The sequence below is a fragment of the Elgaria multicarinata genome, chromosome 11 (assembly GCF_023053635.1).
Source record: "Elgaria multicarinata webbii isolate HBS135686 ecotype San Diego chromosome 11, rElgMul1.1.pri, whole genome shotgun sequence".
Taxonomy (NCBI): Eukaryota; Metazoa; Chordata; class Lepidosauria; order Squamata; family Anguidae; genus Elgaria; species Elgaria multicarinata.
Window position 1 is genome coordinate 4,964,814 of NC_086181.1, and position 16,314 is coordinate 4,981,127.

The window sequence follows — 16,314 nt, forward strand, 5'->3', positions numbered from 1 at the left end:
GTTTTTGAAAAATGCCTGAGTCCATTTCTCATTTAGAAGATTGATTGTAAAGCCTTTGCCCTAACACCAGATCTGCTTTCAGTGACTTCTTAATCACTGACTGTAATCATACTTTATCAAACACCAGATAGAATGTTCTGCAACCTTATTGATGTCATGTTGGAAGGAGTAACAGCCTCCTATGTGGCTGTTTACACCTAAAAGCTTCAGAGTGTAAAAAAATTACCTATCCTCAAGGGAGCCAGGACCCTTTGTTTCGGTGTGAACAATTGCTCTGAGCATGACTCTTGATTGGAAAGAGTCTTAGGAAGCCCAGAGCTGTGACTCATTTAAAGATGTAGCAGGTAGCCTCATCTTAGGTTGGTTGATTCTTGTTCAGCTCTGTGATGAAAGTCACCAAATGCTCTGACCGTATCCATTACAGAGATGGGGCTGAATTATCTTCCTCCTTGTGCAGGAATTAAACTGTCCTCTTCTTTAAAAAAATGTTTTTATTATTTCAAACATCATAGACATGCATACATACCACAAAATGATTACATAAAATACAAACAGAAATACAAACATAAAAAACACACGTAAATACAATAAAAAACATCTAAGGTTAAGGTATACTTTTGGCTTTCTTCATATCAGAAATGTGAACTATCTTCTCTCATTCCTTACATTTAACACAGAATCAAATTCATTTCTTCTTTCTTTCTTAACTATATCTTATACGAATCCACAGCCAAATACATCGTTTTTCTGTTTCTTAACAAAATTTAAAAAATTACATTTAACACAATAATCAGATTCATTTCTTTCTTCTATCTTAACTATATCTCATACATCGAATCCATAGACAAATAAGAGTTAAACTATCCTCTTAGGGAAAGGATGCAGCTATTGGGAAAACCAAGGTGGTTAGTTACCACCCTCAAAAAGGCCTCCAGATAGATCAACATCGATCAACAACTGATAAAGTAGAAAACAATCTTATAATGTTTAAGAACAAATTTACATCCAACTTCCTATTCAAAAGAAATTCCCATCTGTATTTTCATACTTTGGCTTGATCTATAGCAAAGAACTGAAAGTATTTCCCCCGCCCCTTTTTTTATGGGTGTTAAGTGTTACTTCAATTCCTGACACCTTTTTCTTTATTTTTGCTATGACTTTGCAATCCTGATGTTGCAGGGTCGTTTTACAACCTCTTGAATACTGTGGTTAATAAGTATTCCTTAGTTTGTATGGAGCAATGGAAAATCTTTAATTAGATAGGGCATACTGAACAAACATACCACCGATAATGGAGCATGCAGCACTGAATTTGTACTTGAATATCCAGTGATATCAGAGTTTGGATCCTGATGAAACTTATTGTGGCCCATCAGTTGCTTTGTAGACTTGATTTACGTAGGGAATGATCCAGTGACAAAATGGAGCTGAGTTCAGAGGCCTGAATTATTCTAATGAGTCTCTGTTCCTCACCTTTGAGCTTCAGACTGACTTCCAGTGCATGTCAGACTGGAATTAATTAAGAGATTCTCTGGGAATGATTGATGCTAAACAGAGCCAGAATGGGCAATGCATAGAAACAAGAGAGCAGCTCTAGTGTTTGCTTGTTTATGATCCTGTTGTTTTGTGGCGAGCCTATGGAATCAGGCTCTAATTTATTTGGATGACTGTTTTAATGTGTGTGTTCATTGTAACGTATATTATCACACTTGTCAACAAGACTCTACAAGCTCCTAGCCTACCCGTTCCTCTCCCCCCATTTTTTTTTAACTAGCCCACTGGGGGCTGGCAGAGGAGGAACTGAGAAATGCCACTTCCCTTCTCTAGCAGCCCACCTGGTTTCTGTGCTGGGTGCAGAGGTGGGATGGAGCATATCAGTCCACTCAGTCGCCTGCATTGAATTCCATGCACTTGCTGGCATGCAATTCCTGGTTGCCTATCGCTACCAGGCTAGTCTTTAAATCTGAGGCTGCAGTACACAGCCTTAGGTTTAACTGCAAAAAGCTGCTCAAGAACTCAAATTTTAAAAAATATTATAATGGATGCTTTTAAATACAAGTGATTTGTAACGCAGGGACTTAGTAAATGATAAGGGAGGGTTAAATCCTATGATTTCGTAAATTATGTATTGAGCATCAGAATACAATCCTGTATGTGTTTGTTTTAAATATCAAGTTTCCAGTCCTCATAAATTATGGTGATATCTGCAGTTGCTCTAATGTTTGCTAGGGAGAGTGAGCTAAGTTGCTGTGCCTGCTTGCTAGCTGCCCCTCCCTTGTTGCTTGTTGGGGGTGGGAGAAGGGGAGGAGGGGACCTGTTTTGTGCAGAATGGGACAAATTGTTCCACTGGAAAACCACCCAAGTTCTCCTCTTAAAGACAGGCTTGTGTGGTACCATTGTCTGTGTCTCCTCCCACCCATTTTAACACAAGCATTTATTATTTGAGTTTCATTGCAAAACAATTGATGCTCACTGTGTTTCCCCCCTATTATTGTTTTGTTTTGTCTTTTTTAAAGCTATTGTTAACTGCTATTCCCCAGGCAGCTGTTTTTCTCAAAATAGTGCAATAGGTCTCACATTCTCTTGACTTGACCAAACGCAAGCAGCATCTTGCCCTTGCCTTGTAGCTGGACATAGATGGCAACTGAGGTGAATTTTATGTTGCCAAGAGCTCACTGGGCAGGGGTGAACATGTATGATTCAGTCTTATGCCAGCAGAAGTAGTGACCAGCTGCTTCCTTTGGTATCTTCCAGGGAGGGAGGCTTATGCCATAATAAACCTGTTAATCTTTAAGGTGAGAGGACCCTCAGTCTTCCCCAACATGGCACCCTCCAGATGAGTTGGACTACAACTCCCATCATCCCTAGGCAATATGGCTAATGGCCATGTATGGTGGGAGTTGTAGTCCAACAAATCTGGAGAGCAACCAGTTGGGGAAGGGTGCTGTACAATAGCATGCTGTTCTTAATAGTTTAAGATACTGATCAGATTTGCAAGTATTAAGAAGCCACAGTGGGTGAATTTCCCTGTGGGGCTTCTTGTCACAGGGGCATGACATCGTTTGTCGTTATGTGTGAACCCGGTGACGTGGTTTATTGGGGTGGTTGACCCAGAACCCATTGGTTGTTTTAAGGTTGTAGCTGCTGCGACAAGAAGCCTTGTGGGGGGGAGGGAATTTGCCCATGGTGACTTCCTGTTAAATGTGAACTGGGCCACTAGGTTGGATCCAGACTTACAGGGAATCAACTCAACCCTAACCTTCTCCTTCTCATGGCAGCCCCCTCCAGACCTCTGAAGATGCTACAGGCAGAGTCAAGAGACCCTGCAGAATGGGGTGAGCTGTGTTTGTGTGGGGAGGAAGGATTCCCCCCAAATCAGGTGGAGGGATCTTCTGCGAACAGAGCCTTTGTTCTTGCAGAAGATAGATGCTGGATTCAACCCACTCTCTGCTTCTTTTATTTCTCCCCTTGTCAATTGGGGGAAAGTATGAATAGAGTAGGTGGATAGGGTTTAGCATCTGACATCTGTGTAGGGTCAATAGCTGATCTTACTCCCACATATGGAGTGGGGGGAAAAACCTTGTCCAGACTGAAATAGGTATACAACAGCCAAAACCTGCATTAACTAGTAACAACAACCATGACTGGCCAAGCAACACTGAACAGAAAGAAAAGTAATGATGATAGTGGCTTTACATGAGCCAGGAATGTAGAAGAACTGAAGGGCAGATCTGGAGATAACCAGGATTTATGAATACACTATTAGTCATTCAGCTTTCAGTAATATATTTTCCTTTTCATTATCCTACTGGGTTATGCTCAAACGTACTTTTCCAATAAAATTAAAAAAGCTAAAGGGTTATAAACGAGAGGAAAGGCTGATCTCGCACATCTTCTGAAGTTTATATAGCAAGAAGAGGTCACATTTTACATTTGTTTTTGGTTTATCTCCCCCCACCCCAAATAATAATAATAATATGGTGCACAGATCAGGTTACCCAAATATTCCAAACTTTATATTTAATGGGAGAAAACCCAGCAAAAATAGTCAAAACCTCTCATTGATGAAGGGGACACCAAAGTGGAAAGGTAAATAGTAAAATCTCAAGGGAGCTGCTTTGGTCCCTTCATTTCCACAGCAATACCCCTCGGGCGGAATTGCTGTTGCTCTCCGACCGGACAGATCATTAGATGTGATCTGGTGGCTTAAGTGCTGTTGACTAGGTACCAGGGACTGTCTGGATTGAGTGTACATCAAACTTGTAAATAGCCACTTGCCTGGTCACCAGTGGCAAGCTGGAATCTTCTCTAGGCATGGGGATTTTTAAAAATGGGAAGACATCAGGACCTCTTTTCTTTCAACCCATGTATTTGGTACAAACAAACAGCACAGGTGTGTAGGTGGGCTAACAACGTTAAGAACCAGTAACTTCTGTGGACGTATTCCGGTATTGTTGAATGTGATGCTTTACAGAGTTCTAGAAGACAAAAAGGAGAGTTCTGTGCCCAAAGTCCTCTTTCTTCTCAACTCCGTTTCCCTGACCGTAAAGGAGGCAGGATCTTGTCCTACTTACACAGGTCTATAGCAGCAATGGAGGGGGAGAACTGTAATGCTGGATAACAATATCCTCTTCCCCAACAGAAGTTGCAGGTAAATAAAAAAAAACACTTTGGAGGCAAAAAAATATATGTAAATGGAATGAAGCAACTAGGAGCAGCCAAGGCCAGCGATTGGAGCACCTGGAGCCTAGTCAAGAAAGGGCTTAACTTGACGTTACAGGGGGAATGTGCCTCTCAATGATCCACATATTCCCTGCATTGCCTAATTACACTGCATTTATTGTACCCCTGTCCCGATTCATTTAGAACTGCTTGCAGGAGTTGGGGAAGCATTGAACATGGTGTTAGAATGTGCTTTTTAGTTATCAGGGAAATTGGGGTCAGTAGTAGCCACGTAGGCCCAGCGAGAGCATGGTTCTGATTAGGGCATAGCTAAGAGACCAGTTTGGACCCCTGTGTAAGCTGGTCTGTAAAGGAAGATGAGTGTAGCAGACAAAGTACACAGGCTCATTTGTGGCATGAGGTTTTGCAGGCCCCAATAAATGTTAGTTTTTAAGATTCCACAGGCGTTTTGCTGCAACAGACTAACACAGTACAGTGGCTGCTTCTGGAATGTATCAAGTGTTTATCTGATATAATAGCATCATTTTAAAGCCATCACTGGGCCATTTGTGCTCATCAGAATAGTCGACAGCAACAACAACAAAAAACCTCCTCTTTTGTTTGGCCTGAGAACAGTGGCCTATTATTAATGGCCTAAGGATGGTATCTCTCTCTGGAATGTTCCAATGGAACCACACAACTATTCTATTTTTTCCTCTTCTTGATTTCAGAACAAAGGCTTCGCCCGGAAGAGCCACACATTCCTGCCCAAGATATTTAGGAAAATGTCTTCCCAACCCAAAGAGCGCCCCGAGAGTTTGCAGTTCCCCTTTTTGGATGATGATGAAACTATCACCACCATCCGGGAATCGAAAACGTTTTTTGTCCTCCGGGGTCTGCCAGGCAGTGGAAAGTCCACCTTGGCTCAAGCCATCCAAGACAAATACAAGGATGCTTGCAAAGTCATTTCTGCTGACAACTACAAACTTCAGCCTGCCATCAGGAGCACCATTCCCGACGATTACAACAAGGTGGATGAGGATCTAGGCAACTATTGCAAGCGTGACATCAGCGTGGTGGTGGTTGATGATACCCACCATGAACGGGAGCGACTAGAGCAGCTCTTCGACATTGCTGACAAGTACCGCTACAAAGTCATTATTGTGGAGCCCAAAACACCATGGAAAATGGATTGCTTGCAGCTCAAGGATAAGAATCAGTGGAAACTTTCAGTGGATGAGCTAAAGAAGCTAAAGCCCAGCTTAGAAAAGGACTTCCTCCCCTTGTATTATGGATGGTTTTTGAGCAAACGGAGCTCAGAGAACTTGCGGAAGACTGGGCAGGCCTTCTTGGATGAGCTTGCCAGTATTAAAGTCTTCAAAAAGGAGTCCAATAAGCACTGTGGGTCTCAAAAAACCTTGTACTTTATTGTACATAAAACCTGCCTTCTACTAACCTATGAAAGTTGACCTTCTCCTACTAGTGGGCAGAGGAAGAGATACTTTTGGCTAGCTCCCAAGATGTTTATCTTGGATTCTTTGCTGATATTCTCAGGGTTCCATGTTCTGTGCTTGCAGAGCAAACCATTAGCGCCCCCCACCCCCACTGTTTAAAATCAAGTTTCTCAGTGTGGCTGGAGAGCTTAGGAATGTCTCCATATTTTCCTTTGTGTCCTACACCATCTTATTGAAAATATTCTCAAACAATTGGAGAACCTCAACGGTGAAAGCAGAATGAATGACACAAAACAAAGAGTTTAAATTTGCATAAATATGAGTGCAGATTATTTTAAGATAAACTCACAAGAGTGTATCCCCTCAGGATTTCTGTTTTCTCTAAGGCAAACTTTCCCAACCTGGTGCCCTGCAAATGTTTTGGACAATTCCCGCAATCTCTTACTATTGGCCATGCTGAGGCCCAACATTGGGCAAAAGGCAGGATAGAAATATAAATAAATAAATAAATGCTGGCTGGGACTGATAGAGGGCACCAGGTTAGGGGAGGTTACCCTAAGATAAAATATTGGTATGGCCCATTGCTATTTCTCTCCTGTGCTCCGACAGCCTAGGGTTGTAGTTTCTCTGTTGCCTAAGTGATGCCTGAAATGCTGTGGGCCCTGCCTTCTTCCACAGTGGTTCTTGGCTCCAAGGCCCCTCCCCAATTTTGCCTCATTCTGTGGGTTGATAAGACTTTCTGCCTTTCTAGATTCTGTAGCCACATGACCTTCCAATGCCTGCAGGGATCTCCCAAGCCAATCAGTTTCTGGGCTCCACAGTCCTGCCTTATAGTTTCTGTCCCTAAATTATTTTTGGACTTGGATTGGGGATTGGACTTGATGGCCTTATAGGTCCCTTCCAACTCTTCTATGATTCGATGAATAATGGCAGAATCTTTCTTTCTTTCCCCCCATCACTTCCACAAATCCACTTGCAGACATTGCTGTTATAGCTACCTCCTGCTTGCTTTCAGAAGCCTAAGCAGATGGTCTCAAACTTGTCCTTTGCATCAAAAAATGCATAGGCAGTGGGTAGTTAACTCATGAGGTTTTACACATACCATGGAATGACAGGCATGGCATTTCCTTTTTATAGCGTTTGTCCTAAGGTAAGTCAGTTCTGCCCTTAGAAAGTCACCACCTCTGCTACACTCTCCTGGCAAAATCATCACCTTCTGCCCACACTATTCTAGCAGTAGGCTCCCAGTAATCCTCTAACAGAAGAACTGTCATCCTGCCTTTATCTCCTGCTGTACCAGAGTAGTAGAAATGTGTGTTATGGGTGATCCCAAGGAGAGCCCCTCTCAGTGGGGGCTGTAGCTGCCAGAGTGCCACCTCAGGCTGCCAAATGGCATTAACATCAACACTGTAGAATGAGAACTGTCCCTGGGCTGTTTGAAGTCCTGCGATAGCAAAATGGAATTCTTACCCACAGAATGCTTGTCACTAGGACCATGCAACTATCCTAATCCAGGAGGTAGACCACTCCACCCTCCATTGAAGCATCACTGCCTTTACTGTGAAGGGATATGTCCAACCTGTAGTGCTTACCATCGTTTCATCTCCATCATATATAAACTCAAGGCCAACCGAATAGCTCTAGATTCCCAGAAACACACTCCGGAGGGCCCTCCTGGATCAGAGAAACTTCACTTTCTAACCTGCTGCCAGAAGCAGGAATCCTGTCAAAACTGCACCTGTGTGTACTCTCTGCTAATAACCCTCCCCCCAAATTTGCACTGTGAATGGTGCAACTTGTATATATTATGCAAATTGACCAGGTTTCCCCCTCTGCGTGTCTTTGTATAATTGGGCTCCTGCTAGTCACAATGAGGACAAAGCACATGGACTACTGAACTATCCACTGGTGGTCCTTGCAAATTTTCTGTGATTTCTACATACACATCCATTGTGCACAGCTTGTATAAGGAGAAGGTCCTTTCCAACCACTGAGCCAGACAGCATGGTGGGTTGGCCTGGCTAACAGCTTAGTGGCCCTAACTTGCTATTACCTTATTTTTTTCAGTGAAAGCTGAAATGCTACATTTCATTTTTCTGTACATTTTATTTATTTATTTATTGCATTATAAATATATATAGCTGAAGCTCCCTGGGCGGTTCACCGCATGTTTATATAAGTGTAGTGTACATACCCCTGCCCAAGTCCCCCCCCCCCCCCGATTGTTCACCCTCCAGCACTAAAAAGTATAACTCTGGGATCTATGACTGGCAATGACCTTAAAGAGGTTATCTAGCTATTCTTACCACTTCGCCTAGAATTGCCACTAAAGTCACCCAACCCAATTTGGTCTAATGTGTCCTTCAGGTCTACTACTACTTCCTAAGCTATTGTCAGTCACACTCACTGCTCAAAAGTTCATGCCAATTTCCAAAACCATTTCTAAATTCTACACAATGTCCTGCCATTCTAAATATGTTCAACGTGCTTTCCATTTTGGATCTTAAGAAAGAAAACTGGTTTAGAGAATAGTACAGAAGAGGGCAGCGTGTCTTGGGAAGCACAGCACGTGTTCAAGCGGCACAAATGCCAGGGCGGGCAGGCCAAGACTCGGAGCTGCAACTCGGTCCGAAAAGGAGCCGCGTGGCTGCTGCCAAAACCATCTCTTCTGCTCCTTGCCCAGGCTGATGTCTGGTATTGCAAGAAGTGTGATGGGACTTTGCCCTACTGGGGGTTTCTGCCCTCCTGTCAGTGGCAGTCAATGAAATTGTGAGGAAACGCGCAGCAGTGCGCCGTCATGCATTTTTGTTCTAGATATTAGGAGGCGGGGCGGGGGGAGGACAGAGCTCGTGAGTGCTGGACTGGCTGGTGCTTGTGCCTCCGTTCCTTTCAGTCCTGGTCTGTGGTACCAAGAGGTAACTGTGATGCTTAAGGTCCAAGGCAGCTGCCCTCCAAGCAATGACTAAAACAACAACAACAACAACAGTTGAGAGGTTGTTCTAACTAGCATGACAGCCTTATTGGGGGGTAAAACCTCTTTACCATTTCACCCTGGTGAAATTCCCTGCCCTCTTTTGTATCTGGTCACTCTAGTATAGCTCCTACAGCTTTAACTGTTGCAATGAAGAGGGAATTTACCAGGTGCTGCTGCACGCATAGACATGACACTTGCTGAAATTCCCTTTTCCAAACAGCTGTTAAAGATACAGGAGCCCAGTCCTCCTTTTCATATGGTCGCCCTAAATAATATAGGCATTATAGATTATAGTGTTTTACAAATGCTAACTTAAATGCCAGTATTTAGAGTACAATTTAGCTTATGAATTATCCTTAGCTCAGGCTGGTCTGTGAAAACTTCTAAAAGTAGTTAGAAGGAGAACAGGAACTTGGGTTGTCTTGGCCTGTGCTTGATGTCTGTTATTTTCCAAGTTTAAATGAATACAGTATATTTTTTAAATAAAGAGGCACACAAGAAGAAACTGCTAAATTGGTTTGCCGAGGCTGATCCTGTTCCCTTTGGTCTGCAGTTGGACAATCCAGTGAAGATCCCAAAATGAAGTTTGACTTGACCAGCTACTTTGTGAAAAGGCCTCCAGGGGTCTTGCACTGTACAACAAAATTCACTGACTTTGGGAAAGCCCCCGGATCGGATGACTATGCACAGCAGGAGGTGAGCGCTTCTCTGTCTTCCGGGAGCTCCCCCCCCCCCCCGATGGTGCAAGGTTGGGATGTCTAGCTTGCCCATCCTCCTCACTTTTAAAATGGGAATGGACCCTTGCTAGTTGCCCTGGAATATTGAAGGGCAGGATGTAGATTGGGTAAATTTTATTTTTAAATATGTTGAAGTTAAGACATAAATGGTTAATTGCCTTATTTGGTTAAGTCTCCTCTAGGCAAACAGGCAGAAAAGGCTGCATAAATTAGATAAGCTTTTGCCTGTCTTATTTATTTAAGTTATTTTTATCTCACTCTCTAGCCAAAAAGGCTTCCAGAGCCCTTGATATTCACCAAAGTACTACCATAATGGGAGATGCAGCCTGTTCTAGGTGGGGTTGCCCCCCCTCCCCGAAAGCAGGTACATAGCTTAGGTGTGCTTCTCAATCTAGTATTGTGACATGAGGTCCAGTTGGCCTCAGTGTCTCAGAATACCATTCACCAGCTTGGGCTGGTTTGCAAGCTACAGCTCTTCCCGGACCGGGATAGCTTGGCCACAGTGATCCAAGCTCTGGTAAACTCCCAACTGAATTACTCTAATGTGTTACCTGCTCCCTTGAAGACAGCCCAGAAACTTCAAATGATGCATAATGAGGGTGCTGGAATTTTAGAGTGCCTTGGACTGCAAGAAGATCAAACCAGTCCATACTCCAGGAAATAAAGCCAGACTGCTCACTTGAGGGAATGGTATTAAAGGCAAAACTGAAGTACTTTGGCCACATAATGAGAAGACAGGACACCCTGGAGAAGAGGCTGATGCTAGGGAAAGTGGAAGGCAAAAGGAAGAGCAGCCAACCAAGGGCAAGATGGATGGATGGATGATATTCTGGAGGTGACAGACTTGACCTTGGGGGAGCTGGGGGTGGCGACAGCCGACAGAAAGCTCTGGCGTGGGCTGGTCCATGAAGTCACAAAGAGTCGGAAGCGACTGAACGAATAAACAACAACAACTCTTCAAATACTTAAAAGGTTGTCACACAGAGGAGGGTCAGGATCTCTTCTCGATCCTCCCAGAGTGCAGGACACAGAATAACGAGCTCAAGTGAAAGGAAGCCAGATTCCAGCTGGACATCAGGAAAACCTGTTAGAGCAGTATGACAATGGAATCAGTTACCTAGGGAGGTTGTGGGCTCTCCCACACTAGAGGCATTCAAGGGGCAGCTGGACAACCATCTGTCAGGGATGCTTTAGGGTGGATTCCTGCATTGAGGACTCGATGGCCTTATAGGCTCCTTCCAACTCTGCTATTCTATGATTCTAAGATGGAATCACATCACACAGATTCTGAAGGAGTTGCTGCACTTGTTGCATATTCCGAAGGCTATAGACAGAGCTCTGAGATTGGAGTCCTCCATCTATCCAAAGGAATTCTGGCAGGTCAGGAGGACCATAGAAGAATTTACAGCCTCCTGTTCCTCCAATTATGATATTGATGGCTAGACAGACCTCTAAGCCATACAGCTTCCTTATCTTCAAGAGGAGGGTGTGGGTTAGGAGTAGGTGATGGACCCAGTGCATCCACGCCTTTCCTCCCTGCCCTGTTGTGACCTCACAAGTGCTGCTTCTGGTGTCTACAGCCTCAGGGATGGGATTCTGCACCACCCTATGGCTCTCAGACACCTGTCATCCATAGGATTGCTTCAGCTGTATTGTTATGAAGAGGTTTTTGGTTTTCATTATAGAGTCTATTGAGCATGTCATTACTGTTTGCTCTTATTTCACTCGGCTTATTGGTCAAACTTTTTGTATATCTCCCTTGTATCTGGAAGGATGAAGGGCAGTTTAGCAATATTTTAAAAAATGTGCAGTGACCAGCTCGGTTGTTCCTTTGTTTTTTAAATTGCAGGCTAGTGACTTTTGTGGACTTATTGTAAACCTGTCTTAAGTTTTTTTTAAAAGGCAAGACTTTTTTTATTCAACTAGTAATTGATGATACAAGCTAATCTCAGACTAATTTCTTCAATATATTGACAGCTTTAACTAGAATAATTTCTCCCACAGGCTGTGAAGTCATCTTATGGAAAAGCCTTTTTCCTGACCATCTCTGCCCTCTTCATCACACCAAGAACTGTCGGTGCCCGTGTGGAACTGAGTGAGCAGCAAATGCTTTTGTGGCCAGGTGATGTGGACGTCCTTCAGCCAGCAGTCAACCTCCCAAAAGGCAGCCGGGCCCACGTCACCCTGGGCTGCGCCAGTGGGATAGAAGCGGTCCAAGCTGGCATTGACCTCCTTGAATTTGTCAAACTGGAAAAGGCAGGGAGCAAAGGCGAGGAAGTTGGGGAGATTGGTGGTGGGAAACTCTTGTCCTGTGGGAATGGCATGTGGATGCTTCTGCTTTCCAAAAAGATTGAGGTGAGGGCCATCTTTGGTGGGTACTATGGAAAGGGGAAACTGGTGCCAACTCAAGGTGGTAGTAAAAGGGGGTCACCTTTTAACTCCTGCATCATCATCTAAGGGCTCTTATTGCCACTGCAACCTTTCCTTTTATAGGAAGGTACTGTCACCTTTTTTAAGACCCCCCCCCCGCCCCCAATATTGTCCACCAATTTTTGTTAATTCTTGCCCAGCCAGGCTTTTCAGTGATGCTTTTTTCTTATACTTCAGGAAATAAACCAGAGGCCTGGACACCTGTAATGGAAACATTAGTACTTTTTTATATCTGTAAATTAAGAATACTTGGATATTTAAATATTTTGGGGCATTTTAATGTAGAGAAAGAGCAGTCTTCTCCAGAGTTATCCATTTCTACTTGTAGTTATTACAAGTCAGTGCCAGTTCCAGGTTTTGGAGGCCCCTTGGTCAAGACACTCTCAGTGGGCCCCCTCCCTCAGGAAGTCTTAACTTCTCGCCGCCGTGGTCACCAGCTGCTGTCGCTCCTCCTCCTCTTTCTCATCGTTGCCACCACTTGCTAGTCTGACAAGCAGAGAGCCAGCAAGCAAGTAGGCCGTGGCATCCACTGCTCCTACTCATCACCTCCATGGTTTGAGCCACAGCAAGAGGCAGGTGACTAAGCAGGTTGCAATGCTGAATAGGAGTAATGCCAGGGGGGTCTTGGCAGTAGCCCCTCGCTGGGATGTGGATCCTCAGCAGGTGCCCAGCCACGCTTACCGTGCAGACCCTGGCTCTGCTGCAAGTTTAGCACTGCTGCAGAATGTGGTAGAACAGATTGCAGGTGGTGTGTGTGTGACCTTACCGTTTTTCAATGGTCACTCACATTAAAAAAAAAACCCTCCCTGCAAACAGAAAGCCCAGCACCACAGGTAAAAGGCAAGGCTACAACTCCACCCCCACCCCCACCCCCACTCCCACTATGCCAGTTTCCTGTTTTTCAAGATATATATAGATATATAAATAAAACATTACATGCAGGGGTATTCAGAAGTGGCACGCCCTACCTGTAGTCTTAACTGGTGCAGTCTAGTCTCGCATGCCCCGACTCTATCACCTCATTCTGCTGCATGAGCAGAGCCAGACTGCCAAGGGACAGAGCCACTGCAAAAGAAGTTTGTGTCCAATAATTGGCCTTAAGATGCCCCAAGTTCAGATACCAGCTTAGCCACAGACTTACTGGGTGGTTTCATGGCATCACTTCATCAGTTACTTCATCTTTGAATAAGTCTATAAATCCTTTTAAAAGACATTTAATTAATCAAGGCTGTATAGAGAGCAATTTGTTTAGGAGTGCTTGTAAATTAAAATTCCTATTTTTGTTGGATAGTCACAGTAGTGGGTTCCTACACCTTTTCATTAACATTTCTTCCACTCAATCAAGTGACTGGACCATTTAGATTCTCATAGAATTCCTACTAATGGGAAGCAGCCTGTGCGTCCCTTCTCTCTCTTCCTGTCCCTCCATATTTCTTCTCAGCCTTTAAAATAGATGTTAGCCACTCACCAGTGACAGGAAATATCAAGTCTCCCAGTGTTCTATTATGTAGACCTTGTCAATCTTTTGAAACTATCAGCCTTTTGAAACTGTAACTACAACTCGGACCCATGCTAATTTTCACAGTATGTGTTATGCTAGCTAATGCCATCACCATTATAAAGTCTGGAGATTACCAAAAGTAGGTGGAACTCCATCAAACCTACAGCCAGCACTCCCAGATTGAATGGCGGAAGTGTCTTATCACTGGCACACTTTTCCTCACAGGTGTCCCTATCCCAAACCAAAAGGACTAAATAAACAAACGTGTTTTGTTGTAATCAGTCTTCAACTCATGGGAGGAGGAGTCAAAGACTCTGACTCAAGCAGCTCAGCCTGTATTGTCCAGTATTGTCAACCGTGACTAGCAGTGGGTCTCTAACAGAGACCTTGCCCATTAACTTTGGAGCGAAGATGCCAGGGTGTAGGACTGCAAAGCCAACGTATGCATGCAAAGTGTGCACTCTAAGACTAACCTAGGATTACCTGGAAGCAAAAAGACTGCTCAGCTATAGATTTTTTTCCTTCTCAAGGTTTGAACTAGTGACTTTCCAGCAGCAAAATTACCACTTCACTGGGCTCTGGCAATCTTCTGCAAATGAGCTACTCTACAAATTTATCAGAGCTGCCTCAGGGACTATTTAGCTGAGATAAAGTGCCTCCCTCTTTGCCCAGTGTAATCAGAGAGAAATATGTGTTAATATGTTATAGAGATTTTTTCTATCTTGTATCATGTCTTGAATAGGAAGTTTAATGGGGTTCTGGAGGTTTTGAAAAGGATTAGGGATCTATAAAATATTTTGGCAATAAAGAACAAACATTAGAAGTATTTCAAGCAGTAGGTATACTTCAAACATTCACAATGCTTTGACAGCTTTTTATATAGGACTTTGCTTACCTTACAACAGGGATTGGGAAACTTTGGTCCCCCAGACGTTGATAACCTAGTACTCCCATTACCTTGCACCACTGGCCAAGCTAGCTGGGTCTGATGTGAACTGGAGTCCCAACCAGGGCTGGCGCTACCATTAGGCCAACTAGGCAGCCTAGGGCACAGACCTCAGAGGGGTGCATTATTGCCCTTTATACAAATTAGCTGTTTTAAGAAAAAACATAATAAAAGGAAAATATAATAGTTCAGAAACTCTTCTTGAACAGCTGAAGATTGCCAACAACAGTTGGCAATTTTGGGGTGTGTGCGTGAAAGTAGCTCACCTTGCCTAGGGCGTAAAATAGTCTGGCACCGGCCCTGGTCCCAACAATATCTGGATGGCCACAGGCCTAACAAGGGTGTTTTGAGGATCGCAGAGAGGATGCATGTGATGGTGGACAAACCTATCTGTGGCGGACATTTTTTTTTTTTGCAATTCTATGCATATCTACTCAGAAGTAAGTTCCATTGTGTTCAGTGAGGTTTACTCCCAAATAAGTGTGCATAGGATTGCAGCTTTAGTAGCAGTGTTTAAAACTGACAGTATTCAGAACTGGTCCACGTTTGGAACATACATCAAGGGAAAGACTAACATGTTTAAAAACTTCAGTTCTCTTAAATATGTGAAAACCCCAGTGAAAATGAAGCATCTCCTATTGGTTCTTCAGATATCAATTAATCATGGTAAATGAGAGTTTGTATATATGCCTTTTGTTTCTTATAATATACTGGCACATAGTACATAGTAAATCTAGGCCCAGCCAAGCATTGTTAAATTGAAGGTGGATCATGCCCACAATCTGGTAGTAGTATATTATTTTGGCTATATAACTGAATAGATTAAATTTACAGCCACTTTACTTCAAGAAAAGTTTGTTTCTGCTTAGTAGTACTGGTCACAAATAGTGCAGATTTTTACAGAATTTTTTTATTCCCCTTCCCTTGCCTTGCAAGTTCCCATAAATTAGCCATACGTAGTTGTTCACCAACTTGTATTCCAGCCATAGCAGCACTTGGGAAGGACACTTGAACACATTGTTGACCAAACTGAAGTTGAAACTCAAGAGTGTGCTTTTTTTTGTAGTCCCTGTTGTAAAGTTGTGCAATACACACATCTAGGGATCTAAACCAAGCTAGTTCATTCATTATATTGCTAAGAACTAAAGTCCTCCCTCCCCCTGTGATATCATTGTATAACTTCACTGACCATGACCCTCATTGAGAAAGATCCACTAGACAAACAGTGCGAACAGCATGGAAGAAAGTCACGTCCTCCTCAATAAGCTGTACAGCTTTATCTACTGCTTTGCTCATGTAAAGGATCCACTGTCAACAAGATTAACATGCGAGTTGAAGGATTAGATTTTAAATGGAGGATATGAACTCGGTCTAAATACAAAATTCACATGAAACCTAAAATGCCATCAATCCAATATTTAAAGCAAAATGCACGGGGTTTTGTTGTTCAGCTAATTCTCTTGAATGTTGACTACACATGGGGAAGCCAGTTATGCTAACAATGTTCCTCAGGAAACGTTGCCATCACAACATAACTTTACGTGCAAAATACTTGTGCCAGATTTTAAGATGTCTTATACTGGTTGTCTAATGTTTGAATTTCTGTTAAT

General features: G+C 43.3%; 1 protein-coding gene across 1 annotated transcript; it reads left to right on the top strand.

The window, feature by feature from the left end:
- Positions 1–5,357: 5,357 nt before the first annotated feature.
- CNP (2',3'-cyclic nucleotide 3' phosphodiesterase) lies at positions 5,358–12,888 on the top strand. Its single transcript, XM_063137888.1, has 3 exons — positions 5,358–6,063; positions 9,644–9,786; positions 11,832–12,888. The coding sequence occupies exons 1-3, from the start codon at positions 5,448–5,450 to the stop codon at positions 12,282–12,284; spliced, it is 1,212 nt and encodes a 403-aa protein (XP_062993958.1). The 5' UTR covers positions 5,358–5,447; the 3' UTR covers positions 12,285–12,888.
- Positions 12,889–16,314: the final 3,426 nt, after the last annotated feature.

Bases quoted from the DNA above. Each gene is read 5' to 3' on its own strand.
- CNP (XM_063137888.1), top strand. From the start codon at position 5,448: ATGTCTTCCCAACCCAAAGAGCGCCCCGAGAGTTTGCAGTTCCCCTTT. The intron at 6,064-9,643 runs GTGGGTCTCAAA...TTTGGTCTGCAG, and splicing joins AAAGGAGTCCAATAAGCACT to TTGGACAATCCAGTGAAGAT. The intron at 9,787-11,831 runs GTGAGCGCTTCT...TTTCTCCCACAG, and splicing joins ATGACTATGCACAGCAGGAG to GCTGTGAAGTCATCTTATGG.